Below are 14,674 nucleotides of genomic sequence, written 5' to 3' on the forward strand. Positions count from 1 at the left end.
TCTACACCCAGACCCAGGTAGCTGACTCCTCAGCAGAGTATAAGCTCCACAGTGTGGGGAAACAGGTTGAGTGTGAGGCTATTCATTCCCCTAAGCTGATGCTGTAAGGAGGGCAGTGTTCCACCCAAGAAAGATAATATGTGGTGTGGGAGAATAACTCAGCAAAGGAATCCTAGAGGCTATTCCTTCAGCTCTCTCCCCAGAGCCACAAACACCAGTCTCTCCTCACATAACTCTAGTCCGCTCTGCCCTCCCTCTTCTGGAGTTCAAGGTGAGTGACTGAAAATGAAATTTTGTGCACTGGCCCTTTAAGAAAGCACTTGTGTCTCTAGAAGACTGCTATTTCTCCCCAGGGAAACAAAATCCCTGCTGATTTTTACAGCCAGATATTATGTGGGTGTCTCTTCCTGGCTTTGGAGCCTGTATTGAGGTAGAGACCCCATCTTCTCAGTGGGAATTTTTGCAGCTGAGATATCCCTCCAGAATCTAAGCCATTGCCTGTGGGAGCAGGGCCAGCTCTTTTCACACCTCTGCTCTTCCTACCAGTCTCAATGGGGCTTTTTCTGTAAATCCTTGGCTATAAGACTTCTCTTCAACTAGTCTTCAGTTTGTTATTCTGGCTGACTATTCTATATTTTAGTTGTAATTCAGTTTGGTCAAGGGAGGAGGTGAGTGTAACATCCACCTACTCTGCTACCATCTTGATCTCTCACTGTCTGTCTTCTTACGGTTCTGTAGCCCCTCAAACTTGCAAACTCCTTATTCGTTCATCCACAGTACAGAGGACATTGTGGACAGTCAGAGTTTTCATAAGAAAAGCTTTAGAATTTGGATTTCTCAGGGGATGTTTGTGTCTTGTCAGGAGATACTGAAGGGAACAGGAAGAGTAAAACACTGGTCCTGCCCTATTTCAACTGCTCCTGGACAAGAGTTCATCTCAAAACAAGAAGAAATCCCTAGATCCCACTCACCTCTCACTGACAGCAAGGTTCTGTTGCTTTAAAAAACCCAGGAAAGTGTTGAGGACCCAACTAGTCACTCTTTTTGGCTCTGCCCTAGTTTCTTTCATCACATTTTGGAAGAACTCCAGTAGGCCAACTTCATTCTGTAAAGGGGAAAAAAAAAAAAAAAAAAAAATTGTGTAAAACCTCCCCAAAAGTGAAAGATCAGCATTCTGAAGACAAATCAAACTGCCACCTTCTGCATCCTCTGCGGCAATTTCCTAAATATGGAGATGTCACCAGAAAATCTTGATCACTTTCAGTAAATAGAAAGTATTCTGCTGATATCACCATGCATTTATACAGCATTTTTTGAAGGAATGAACATATTTCACAGCCCTCGCTTTATGGACCAGAGGAAAAATGAAATCCCTCATCCCCTAAACTTGCTTGCCCTCTCAGTGTCAGCCTTGTGTACTCTGTATCCTTGATGCTTGGGTCCACAATGTTCAGCCTGAGTTTACTTTCGTATCTTTTTCCAGTCCTTTCTTTGTGGAAGTCCTAATGATTGCTAGAATAACAAGGTATGAAGAGCAAATCAAGAAGAAACTAACAGAATATTCTACTTTTGAGAAACCAAAAGTGGACTATAACTGTATCTATCTTTACATCACCCCAAGAGGTGACAGAAGTGGTTTTCAAAATGAGGAAGAACACAGGTACATATGACCCACTTAGACAACATAACCATTGGAGGGAGCAGCAGCTCCTACGTCTTCTGAACCAAGCTAGGCCCGGCTGTCATCCTGCTCCGTGAAAGCAATCAGCTGGGTTGATTCATCAAGAAGTCTTGTTTGAAGAAGACTCAACTGTCCCCCCACCCCCGCTTCTGTCAACTCCATGAGTGAGGGACCTTGCTGTCCTGTTCATTCTATAACTAGAGCTAAGTGAGTGCTGGGCCATGGCTGTTACTTGGTAAATACTGGTGGATGAAATCAATGTCTCCCATCACCATGTGTATTTTTTCAAAATCAGATGTGAACATTCATTCTTTAGCATACCATGTTTACCTTTAAATATTAGAACTGCCACCACTATGCAAAGAATAATCCAAGGCACATATCAATTTATACACCATGGCTAACTTCCAGCTCAGATCAATCTGTTAGGACCAAGAAACCGGGCTAAGTTCACCCCTTGTTTTTAAAAATAAAAATAAAAACATATCCCACTCATACAGGGGAGGCTGAAGTTTCCAAATGCAGAGGAGATACATTTTAGAACTAGATTTCCCCAACTTGCTGAAATTCAAATCAAACCACTCTTTCCTTGAAATAAATCTTTTCAACTTCATATTAGAGGTAAGGCTCTAACCCTTACATCTTTCATATAACCTTCATTAAACAAAAGAACTTTCTGGAAAAAATTAGATACTGGGAAGAAGCAAGACATAGTAACAAAAGTGCTCTAGAAATTTAGTTATTGCAGATGTTTTAATATACACACAGGGACAGCTGCTAAGGTAGAAATTCCAAAAGAAAAAAAAAATCTATGTGACCTTTGTAACAGATAAATTCTCTGGTGATAAGCCAACTGAATAATCCAATAATCATCTCCTGAATCTCTTTTCAAGCCAATGCTATTATTCTGCTCATGCTAAAACAGGGCAGAGGCCACCTCAGCAGCCAACGCTTGACTATAGATAAAGGCAAAAGCAGGCAGCATGAAGAGGAAGTTCTGCTTAACTTATGGAAAAGTATTCAAACCTCCACAATGCTACACAAATCGCTGGGGAAGTAGAAAAGCGCTATCCAGCCCAAATCAGTTGGGTAGAACTCTCTTTGTTCTCTCCCAGACTGGCTGGCTGCTGGGAAAAAGAGCTGTCAGGAGAACTCTCTGCTTTGCCAAAGAAAGGTTTTCTAAATTCACCTAGAAATATTGTCCTTAAACTTGCAGGCTTGGCTGAGTTGCTGGGACGTGATGAATATCCCTATCTCTCCCTTTGGGTGGTTTTTTATTGGATGGATAACATGGCAAGTCAGATTTCTGTTTATCTTTTTGTATCAGTGCTATGATGAAGCCTCTCCAAGCTGAAACTGGACTCCACTGGGGAGTCCATGGTTTCAGTACATAATCGGAAATGCACAAGAAAATCTGCGATCATGACTGGGTGAACTACAGACAGAGGGCTGAAGAACAATGGATCAATAAAAAGTGACATATGGGTGCCTGCTCTGGTTCTTCAGATCAGAAGCTGGCTTTTCAGGAAAAACAAAATCAAAAAAGAAAACACAAACAAACAAACAAACAAAAAAATCACACCAATATTTTAGGTAACGTCTTCTTAGTTTTTCTGTGAGACAGACAAATGCTAAGTAAGCCTGGCACAAATCTCAGAAGTCCCTGGTGAATGTGGCAGTGTGGCCATCTGGTTTTCTCAGAAAAACAGTGGGCCAGTAATTCCCTTACATAAGAACTGTATTAAGAGCAAAGCAGAAAGACCACTGCATTAGGGGACACATAAGGTTTTTTTCAAAGGAAACAAGCAAGCCTTCAACTAAGCACTACTCTCTCCTCCATCAGACAGAGCTAAATTTCGTGACACAGTGCGTCAGGTCTCCTAGCCAACTATCCCTTCAGAGATAGCTAAAGCAGCAGGAACAACTGGTTCGGTCTTTTGGATAATACCAGACTGCCTTTACAGCTCTGTGCCGGGAAGCATCCTTTTCACATTTTAATCAAATTTCCAAAGCATTCAATTATACCAGAGCCATGCCAGGTCAGCTCTTAGACACTAGCGGGAACCCTCCATTGTTAATTGGCCTATCAGCTGGTCAATGCTGGTGTGAGGCAAGGCAGGGGATCAATCACCCTGCCCTCACTGCCAGCTCTAGGAAGGAACCCCGATTTACCCTTGCAGCAGGCCATGGAAGCAATGTGTCCCAACACTGTCTTTTACATTCTGCCTTCAGAAATGATAAAATGTCAGAACACCATCCAGTTGGAATAAGATAAAGGCTGATTTCTCAACTGCCACACCCAGTGAACCTGATGACAGGACTATATTTAGAAGTTGGATGAAAGCAGATTAAGACAGCTGCTCAGCAGCAGATTCAGAGAAGAAAGCCCATAAAGTAAAAGTTGAGGAACAGCTGGTTATGTGGCTGGATGACCTGGCCTCACAGTGACCCCAGATTAGCAGTCCCGACCAGTTAAAAGGCTCTCAGAAGTATTTCTAGAAGTCCTGGGAGACATGGAGATCAGCAACCACACCAGTAGGGAGATGCACATAGCTGCTGTTAGTGATATTAGTAATAATTAATAATAATAATACATCTTAACAGCAATAATAGGTGTCAGGCACTGTTTATATTAACTCATTTAATTCCAATAAGGATCCTACGAAGCAAGTAGCAGAATTCTCTTTTACAAATGGGGACACTGAAGCACTAACTTGCCAGAGATCACACAGCATGAAAGCAGTAGAGCTGGGATTTCAACATCCATGCGCTACTGTCTCTGATGAAGGAAAAGCATGTCCTTGCCTTCCTGGGGACTGAGACCAAGCACCAGTGCTAGGCATGATGTGAAGTAACTTGCTCATCAAAAGAATGAACTTTCCCACTACTACCATTATTTTGATACCTGCCAGCTGTTTAAAGGTTCTTAATGTATTAAGAATGTTACAAAGGCCCTTGGCAATTAGCTTAGAAAATGGGAAGTTCATGTTCGGCCTTTGCCCATACATGACCCATGTGGCATTCTCTGCTGTGGCATGAAGCACACCTGTTCTAAGATCACAGAGGAAGACAGTGTCCCCCACCCCAAGGCAGCCAGAGCTTCTCCAGCCTCTTCTGCATCCCCTCCACACCCTCTCCTGAGAGAAGTTACAGAGAGTACATCCAGACAAAGTCAATGCCCTGTTCTGAAATACCTCCCCACATTACAAAATAAATTCCATTATTGCTCCTATAGTTTTGATATTAAGTGTATTGTATGTAATTGCATTATAACTCCTTTACTATGTGGGTTTATACCTAATGGACAGATTGTGCTTGTGGTGGGAGTGACTGATTGTACAGGATGCCCCACTTCTATGGACTGAGCAACAATGGCTTCAACTGGTCGAGGCTGTCACAGGGCAGGATGTATCATTTTGTGGAGGTGCAAACACGAAGGGCATAGGCCCTTTGGCAGGGTGCTGGGATGAGCAGCTACTGAGCATTTCTGGAGATACCCAGCATGTACCTATCAACAGGGGCTCTGTAGTTCTCTCATTTCCCTGTGAATCTGGCCATTCTTACAATGCGAGAAAAACAGAACACAGACCCACCAACTCTGTGAGGAATGGCCCAGGAAATAACATGTTAGTGTAGGAATGGAAACGAAAATTAGGCAAGGAGTCGGACAGAGTGGTGGTTCCAGGGCAGATAGCAGAAGTCATGGCTAGATTAAGGACTGCAATGTACAGGGGGTGGCAACTTGAATCTGTGTTGTGAATGAATCCACCCTCTGCTTTTTACGGAAATAAGAAGTGACTGCAGACATCTTTTAGCGAATAAACAGAAAAGAAAAAAACAAACAAACAAAAAAACCCCCCAACTCATCCAGGAGTCTTCAGTGGGGAAAACAAAAGGTAGTCAATTGGTGGTATGAGGCTGGCTTAGGAGATACCATTTTTCCACTTGAGTATGTAAGGAGGAAGCCAGAATCCTGAATTATCACTGCCACTTTCAAGAATATAGGGATCTCTAGTTCTGAAATTGATCCAGGAACAGGGTATGCCCTCTAGTCTGTCTTAAGGAATACACACTAGGGAGTTCTGTAGTCCTCTTTTGGTCCCCACAATTTCCACACCTGAATCATGTTCCCAGCAGGGCTTGAGGACCCCTAAAATCTGAGCAGAACTCTAATCCCAAGATTTCACTTGTGCTCTGTTCCCAGAGAAGCTAGAATATACATATCTGAGTTCAACTCAGAGCCTGGGTTCTATTCAGAGAGTGTTCTCACTCACAACTGGCTCAGCCTAATGTGAAAATAAGTTTATATTCTCTGAGATGCATCAACTCTAAGAGAGATGTTGAGGGAAACCAACTTGGAAATAAGACTTGCCCTTGTGTAATCAAAATCTATGTAATTCAGAAAATAAAAACTGACAGCAGACAGGCATAATTAGATGACTACATATGCAAGAATGAAACACAAAACCATGTTGTCAAGCAATCAATTCTGACTGTAATCACATTTCAATGTCCTTAAAGCCACTGTTGCCCAGTGGGCCCACATGGAGGGAGTCTGTGCTACTTACCAACAGCCTTTGCCCCCTAAGGAAATTATTGCACCAACAGGAAATCAGGTTCCAGGATTGCTTAAAGACAGAGCACCTGAGTTCCTAAGGTTGGGCACTCAGGACCTTCACTCCTCCCTGCACTTTGCCCCAGTGAGCAGTCGTTGAGGGTCAAGTGTCTCTGAGCTGAGGTCCTTATCTCTGAAATGAACTGCTGGTTTTGCAGGAGTAAAGTTAGAAAATGCATATTTAAAAAAAAAAAATATATATATATATATATATTTATATATATATATTTTATATATATATATATATTATATATATATTTATTATAGAGGAAAATAGAAACATCAATTATGAGAGAGAACTATTGATCAGCTGCCTCCTGCATGCCCACACTGAGTATCAAGCCCACAACTTGGGTATGTGCTCTGAGAATCGAACTATGACATCCTGGTTCATAGGTCAATGTTCAACCATTGAGCCATGCTGGCTGTGTGGAAGATACATCTTTTTATTCAACTTTACCAGAAGAAAAAAAAATTGGTTGTTTTTCACAGTGCGTAGACTGTGAAAACACCCAAAGCTGGCAAACATTGGATGCGATGTAATAAGATGAAGAATTAAATCCATTTAGGAAATTGCACGAAGCTGAAATATGGTGGGTGACAATGTTGAGCAAATGGAGTTTCCTTCATCAGGAGTTAGAGGGTAAGTATTTGGTCCTCAGTAAGTTTGGGCAGTCTAAAACCAGTCAATATGGTTTCAGATGCTTTTTCAAACTGTTAGCTTTAAAGTAGTAGTGCCTATGGGATATATAGATACTTACTAAGGGAAATTATTATTTTTAAAAATATATTTTATTGATTTTCCACAGAGAGGAAGGGAGAGGGATAGAGAGCTAGAAACGTCGATGAGAGAGAAACATCGACCATTTGCCTCCTGCACACCCCCTACCGGGGATGTGCCCACAACCAATGTACATGCCCTTGACCGGAATCAAACCTGGGACCTTTCAGTCCGCAGACTGCCGCTCTATCCACTGAGCCAAACCGGTTTCGGCAGGGAAATTATTTTATAGGCAATTTATCCATAAAGAAAACCAGGCCATTTGAAGCTTACTAGAGACTCAAAACAAAACTCTTGGAAAACAATCCATTTTACAATCAACCACAGTCATGATATCACTGCTGTTTCTCTGTCCCTTGGAGATACCTTAACCTTTTCTATGATGTCAGAAATAAAGGATTATGACTTTAAACAGGGAATAACCAGCTGGGGAAAATGAAGTTGTTCAAAGACTCCTACACATCTTGATGCTGCATACGAGGACAGACAGACATGTGTGGCAGCACAAGGCCGAGGTGAACGGCCCCATCACATTTTCCTACAGCCTCCCGGGGCCATGCTGGGCTTTTCTTAGCATCTGCCCTGCATGGTTCTCAGTGTGTTAGCAGCATTCTTTGCTCTGGCAGCATATCCTTGGGAATCTGCTTGGCTGTAATTAGACTTTTTTTTTTTTTTTTTTTTTTTTTTTTCTTCATAGATTCAATGAGGTTCTGCTGTGTCTACCATCATCAGGGTAAGAAAGTCATTCCCTTCTTCCTTCAGGTCCAGCTATCTCTACAAAACCCTCCCAGCTCCCAGTGTCAGACAAGCGATCTGGAATTAAGATTGTCTGTTGGTGTTTTATTATACTGCCCTGTAGGGCTACCCAGGAGTTAAAAGCAACGTTAAAAGCAACATGGAAAATATAAAAGCTCTTGGTTGACAACAGCAAGGAAATATGACGAGGATAGCAGGCTCTCAAAAAACACTCAGTTGGGATGTTATACCCTTCCTCCCATAACAGAGAAGACTGAAATTTTTCTGCCTATCAGTTTCATTCACAGCCAGTCACCGTGTGAGCTCATAACATTCCTCACATGTGCCAAGCTGCGTAACATGAGGCTCTAGGCAAGATCATCCCACAAAATCCACAAGCCCCATGCACTTGGCCCTACATGGGTCCTTCTTGATGCTTCAGTCAGAAGGAGCCAAGTACCTAATGCAAGTTTAGAAAACAAATAGAGCTGCAGAGGAAAGCTTGCATTTCTATTCTGACTGAAGTTTTCTACTTGAAAAGTGGACATAATTTCTGCTTTTCTTTGAAGTTGATTTTCACTAAATTTAGTAGACAACACTTTCCATTTATTATCTTGAAAAACAAGAGGGGTGGCCAAAGTTTGAAATGAACTGATATTTTATGACTGTGCTTCATGAAGCAATCCAAAACAGCAAACAACTTGAAACATTATCTCTATTTGCATGTGGCACATTTGGCACATGCATAGGCAGGCAGTAGAGCTTACAAGTGAAGAGCCTGGGCCCTGAAGTCAGCCTGATCTGACCCTGGCTCCCCGACAGGCTTGGGAAAGTTACTGAATGCTTTATACAGAGCCACAGAGGTTATGTCTCCTCACTTGTAGAATGGGTGGAACAACCCTATGCACCTATGAGGGATGTTGTAGGATAGATTAAAAATTGTAGGATAGATTAAAAAGGGCCGCTGTAAATTGCAGACTGGGTTATAAGTGAACAGCTTACTTTATGTGCTGCTTAGGCAGATGACTGCAATTTGTTTGCATTCACTGAGTCAGGTAAGGTAAAGTTTAGAAAGAGATGACTCCATAGAGATCACCCTCGGATTGTTTGCCAATAAAAATGCACGTGCATATAATCTCAATCATTCTATTAATTACACTTGGATATACTGACTCAGAGAAAGGCTTGCTACGCTATTAGAACTTTCCTTTTCTAATACCTGAATCTCAGCTTCTACATTTCTGTTCCCAAGTCCTTACACATGAGGTCAGAAATCATGGCAGTTTGACCTAAGTTAGGCAAGCAAGGTTAGATAACTAGGGTAAAGTTCCTGGTGGAGCAAGATGCTAGTTTTTCCTCCACCTAAAACATAAGACAAATTTCTGCTGGAAGGAGAATATCAGGAGGCTTTAAAGGAGAAAATCAGAATGAAGACTTGATTTCATGTCCCAATGAAACCAGTTAAAAAAATGAGTCAGAGAGAACAAGTGACTTGTACCTGTCTCAGGTAGCATGAAGTAGCAATCCAGGTCTCCTCACTAGGTATCATGCCACAATTTGCTGGTTGTCAAAAGGGTGGCTTATGTATCTGATCTTTGGAAACGGGTGCTTTTACCAGAAACACTGCTTCTCCAGGGATTTTCATGAGCCTTGTCCTAGTATCCCATGAATTTGCTCATCCATCATCCCCTTACTAAACAAATATCCACTGAGTGCCTACTATGTGCAGCCATTGGCTGGATGTGTTCTATAAATATCAAGGATAAGTTAACCATAAATAATTCAGTGCTTATTTCACAATAAAATGACAAGATAAATTAAAGACAAGAGTTAAATTCTGAAGTCATTATTTGTGGGTAAGGCATGTGTGTGTGGGGGGCTGGTAAGTGCTCAATGCTTAGTTTAATAAGCAATGCGAAGGCACGGAGCATGCAGCTGAAGCTCTGCGAAGCACACCTCCACCACTGCTATTTACTTAATGAATACTCCTGGGCACTCTTTAAATTGAAAGATGGTTCATTAGATTTGTGCATCTGCCCTTCTCAGCAATCTGTTGTGTTTCTGATGAAGGCAGAGAAAAACACGAACATATCATTGACGGATATGTTATGAGTAACTCAGCTTCCAATGATTACAAAGTCATAAAGAGCTCAGGATGCCTAATTTGTCTGAATCATTCTCTGCCCATTCCTATCAAGTTCTCCTTTTTCCCATCTTGAAGATTTCAAGTACTAGCCCTTAAAAAAACTCTAATCACCTCATGCTATTTTCAAGCTATAAAAATATGCATATTTTTAAGATATCAAAAAATGAGTCCCTTCAAAAGCAGCTCAAAAATCATCTTCTTCTTGAGGTTTTCCCCTTTTGTCCTAATCAAGGCAATCACCACCTCCTCGAGACTCCTTTCCACATTATATATTATTGTATATTCTGTAATCTTCCCCCGGGGGTGGATACCTGTAGTGTGTGCCTATCAATAAGCTCTTGGAAAGCAAAGAAAACATATATATATATTTTTTAAACTTTGTCCCTGGATCAGGACCTGCTACATAGGAGATGCTAATAAAGTGTTGAACTGAACAGATCAAAGATAAGTTTCCCTAAAGGGGACTTACACTATGAAAACAGACTTGCCACCCCTCAGCAAACATTTACTCAAGGACTCCTGGGTTCTAGTACCAGGAAGGACACATGAGGGGAGGCAGGGACACAAACAGGAGTGTAAAAATGTCCCTGCCCTCGGAGAACACATAGCATGCTTCTCAGAGGCTGAGAGTGACAATCCTCTGGAGGTGCTTTCTGGAGGGAGCATCTGTTTTCAGACAGTGCCTCAGAGAATGAGCCATATTCTCAAGAGGAAATGCAGAAAGGTCCTTTCTCTCATGAAGAAGCTGATATCCACTGATAATTTCTACCATTCTACTTAGTGGATTCTTCTCCGAAATCAGTCTTGGATAAAAACATGGCCAAGTAACCCAGGTTCATCATTCACTACCGCCAGTGGTGGCCTCTGTCCACCTGGCAGGACCCCAAGTGGTGAGAGGTAACTGATGTCTGCAGGTTGAGTAGGCTTGGCACTGATCCTCCAATCGCCTACAGAATATGGCACTATGTCAGAAAATGCAAGATGGAAATTTAGCATTTAGTTTTTATTCTGGAATTTAATTTTCCCTCCCCCCAGAAAGTCAAGTGATCAAGATGGTGAGGAAGATGTGAAAGACTGAATATCAGTTCTGTTAAATCAACTCAGGAAAAATGCAAGTGAAAGTTGTTCTGTATGAGATGGTGACTAACAGATTCACACACAGATGTGGCTTTAGGCACTGCTAGTGTGCTCACCTGTGCTCATCTTACTGAACAAGACACACCAATAAATAATCAAAATACAGTGACATAGATGCCACAGAGGTAGGAGTAAAATATATAGGCAGCCTATAGGAGACAATGTTCAACTCTACCTAGGGAATGAAAAGATCATGCCTAACCATTGTTGGTAGTAAAGATCATGCCTAACCATTGTTGGTAGTAAAAAAAGATCATGCCAACCATTGTTGGTAGTAAAAAAAGAGTTTTCACATGACACTGTAGATACTTGTCAAATTAACTGATTTAGAGAAAATCATTCATTTAACAAACATTCGATTGCCTACCATGCACCAGAAATGGCTTGTTACTATTACTGAACTGAATACATTTACATAAGAATGTGTATATCTTAACATCCCCAGATATTACTGGTCAATTAAATTGCAAAAATCAAAAATTTCGATAGATTCTGCTGCCCCAAAAGGTAAGTGTGTGGCATAAACCTGGTCCCTAAAAGCAGCAGCAACAGATTGCTCTGCTTCCTCCCCAACGGACAAGAAGACAACTGTGACAGTACGCTATACTCACTAGTGCCGGATCACTTTCATGTTGCCATGACGAAGAAGACTGCAAAGCCCCAAGCAGCCATGAAAAGGATGGGAAAATCCCTACACAGACCTCAATAGTGTCAGATTCTCTCTTGCCTCTTTCAGATGCATCCTTAAGCCTCAAAGGACTGATATTTTTAGTCAGAGTTTTCAGCATGTCCTGTAGAATAAATGTTTTCTTCTGCACTTGGTAAAACAACTGGCTGGGTTTTGAGAACTAACTTTCTGCCAGGTCCTGTCATGGTTCAATACTGCTGGAAACTCTATACATAGATTTTCTTTTGTCCTACAGACACAGGGGAAAACGCTCGCCCATAACATTTGGATGCTTTTCAAGAAGCCTCCACTGCTGCTCTGAGCAGCCACTCCTTTCTACACAGGAGACATGAGATACGAGATTATGCTTCCGGTTTTATGAGGTGCATTTATCATTAAGGGGAGTGAACGAAGGTTATCATGCCTTGTTCTACCCAGGAGCATCTTTCATACAATGGAGGCAGTCAGCCTGCTCCATCAGAGCCCACTGCATAGCCTCACCCCAACTGCTGAGCAGGGCTTATTTAAGCCTCTGATCAACACCTACCAGTAAGGTGAAGCTGTGTTCCGGTAGCATCCCATACTGCTGGACGAGCTTCTCCCGGGTCACCCTGGGGAGCTCGGGGAGCTGCTCTCGAAGCTGGTCGATATTGATCACTTGCTGTGGGTCTGCACCAGCAGGGAGAGACGCTGAATCATAGAGCAGCAGGGGAGGCAGGTTGGGCTCAGGAATAAACCTAGGCAGAAAGGATACAGGGCCTGATGCTGATGTATTTAGTTTGATAAGAAAAACCCAATTATTCATAGGAAAGTTTCTGTATAGAGAGGCCTTGTCACCGCAAACGTTTTCTAATATCTTACAATATCAACATTGGCCCCTTGTTTCCTGGGAATCAGTCTGTGCACAAGTATAAACAACAGCTAGAAACACCAACCCTGCTGATTCCCATGCTTAGGAACTAGTGATGAGTGAGAGGCACCGCACTGTTCGTGCCATGCTGTGATGTACACTTGTGGATAAAGTATCTATATATGTAAAAGCCTAATATGTAACATGTCCCCTTGAGAGTTCAACCGACTAGGAGTTCCATTGCTCCCTATGACATTTGATGACCACCAGGGGGTGGCGTGGAATGAAGGAAGGCCCTGGCTGGCAGTGGGGAAGGGAGGCACAGGCTAGCAGTTGGCAGCCACTAGGGACCCTACGAGTGCATGAATTTCATGTACTGGGCTTTTAGTATATTCATTAAGACATAAGAGCAAACGAGAACAACTTATTAGGGAGAAAGATGATTCCCCCCCTTTTAAAATTTCCACTACTTTTAGTAGTATTTATGTAATTAATGAAAAGTCAAAGAATAAGAAAATATTTTCTTGAGAAGCAGAAACAATGAATGGATTTTGCCTAAATAAATACAGAAGCTAGAGGGGAGAGAAGGGAGGAGGGGTGAGTTAAGTACAGACAGGTATTTAGAACAGTGAAATTATGTATGACACTGTAAGGGTGGATACATGTCATTATACATTTGTCCAAACCCACAGAATGTCCAACATAAAGAGTAAACTCTAATGTAAACTATGAATTCTAGTTAATAATAAGGTATCAATTTCAGTTCATTGATTGTAATAAATGTACCACATTCCACATACATGCAGGAGAAAACTATGGGGGAAAGGACAAGTACATGGTATGTGGTACATACCATGGAACATACAGGAACTCTGTAATTCCATTCAATTTTGCAATAAACCAAAGACTACTCTAAAAATTGTTAATTTTTTTTATTTTCTTAATTTTTAAAAAATATATTTTATTTATTTTATACAGAAAGGAAGGGAGAGAGATAGAGAGTTAGCAACATCGATGAGAGAGAGTCATCGATCAGCTGCCTCTTGCACACCCCCTACTGGGGATATGCCCGCAACCAAGGTACATGCCCTTGACCAGAATCGAACCCGGGACCATTCAGTCCCCAAGCCGAAGTTCTATCCATTGAACCAAACCGGTCCCGACCTGTTAATTTTTTTTAAATGTGGAAGCTGCACCACTGCATATAATCCCTCTGTTTTATTCCAGCATCGATCATTTTCTCTCTGCTTATATCTGTCAAAGGGCTTATGCAGATGTAGAAACGCAGAACGAATGGTGACTCCGAGGTAACAGATTGAAGTGCAAGCAACCTGTCACCTTGATGCCAGATCTGTGCTATGAATCAATCCGACTTCTGAAGGTAAGAGGGACTCCCATCTATTAACCTGGGGACTGAACTGAAGCCACTAGCTAAACTCTTAAGTCCATACTCAGTCAGAAAGCAGCAGAAACAGAGTGGGGGCAACACTGGAAGTCAAACGTTCTTGAGAAGAACTGACTGAATCCAGAAGGTCACAGTAATTAAAGCCATCCCCTGTGACAGACAACATGAGAGGCGTCTTTGAGGTGAAGTTCACTCTAAGGGTTTATGAGCTGCTTCTTTCCCACATGATGCCACAATTGTCCCTCACTGACACCAATAGCTATTCTTACATCTTTCTGCACATAATGAAGGAGAGGTGGGCTACCCTTAACAATTTTGATGTGTAAAACTTCAAACTTTACAATCAGCTAAACTCAATGGGGAAATAAATGAAAGGCCTGAGTTAGCTTAAGTATCTTTATTTCTTGCTTTATTTCTGAATCTCATAGTAAGTCCAACTTATCAATTAAACAGCATTATCTGAAGATTGAAGGGAAATGCCAGGAGCATATACATCTCTTTTTTCATTTCTTCTCAAGGAACTTTAGTGCCTTTCTGAACTTGTTACTGAATGTAGGAGTGAGAAGAGGCTAGGCCCCATCCTCAACTGCCATCCTCTTGGTTCAATGAGTAGGGGTGGGGAATGTCCAGCCCGTAAAGGCCATACAAGGGTCGGGA

The 14,674-nt window shown here is 41.9% G+C and overlaps 1 protein-coding gene across 3 annotated transcripts in view; it reads right to left on the reverse strand.

Moving 5' to 3' along the window:
- GATB (glutamyl-tRNA amidotransferase subunit B) overlaps nucleotides 1-14,674 on the reverse strand; it is a 78,163-nt gene that overhangs the window by 19,806 nt on the left and 43,683 nt on the right. For all 3 annotated transcript variants that reach the window (XM_036424787.2, XM_036424786.2, XM_036424784.2), the window contains 2 exons: nucleotides 12,310-12,499; nucleotides 972-1,105 (listed from right to left, as the gene is read on the reverse strand). In XM_036424787.2, coding sequence (XP_036280680.1) covers nucleotides 972-1,105; nucleotides 12,310-12,499 — 324 coding nt within the window. The remainder of the gene's footprint in view (nucleotides 1-971; nucleotides 1,106-12,309; nucleotides 12,500-14,674) is intronic.

Source organism: Pipistrellus kuhlii, unplaced genomic scaffold (assembly GCF_014108245.1).
Source record: "Pipistrellus kuhlii isolate mPipKuh1 unplaced genomic scaffold, mPipKuh1.p scaffold_m20_p_8, whole genome shotgun sequence".
Lineage (NCBI taxonomy): Eukaryota > Metazoa > Chordata > Mammalia > Chiroptera > Vespertilionidae > Pipistrellus > Pipistrellus kuhlii.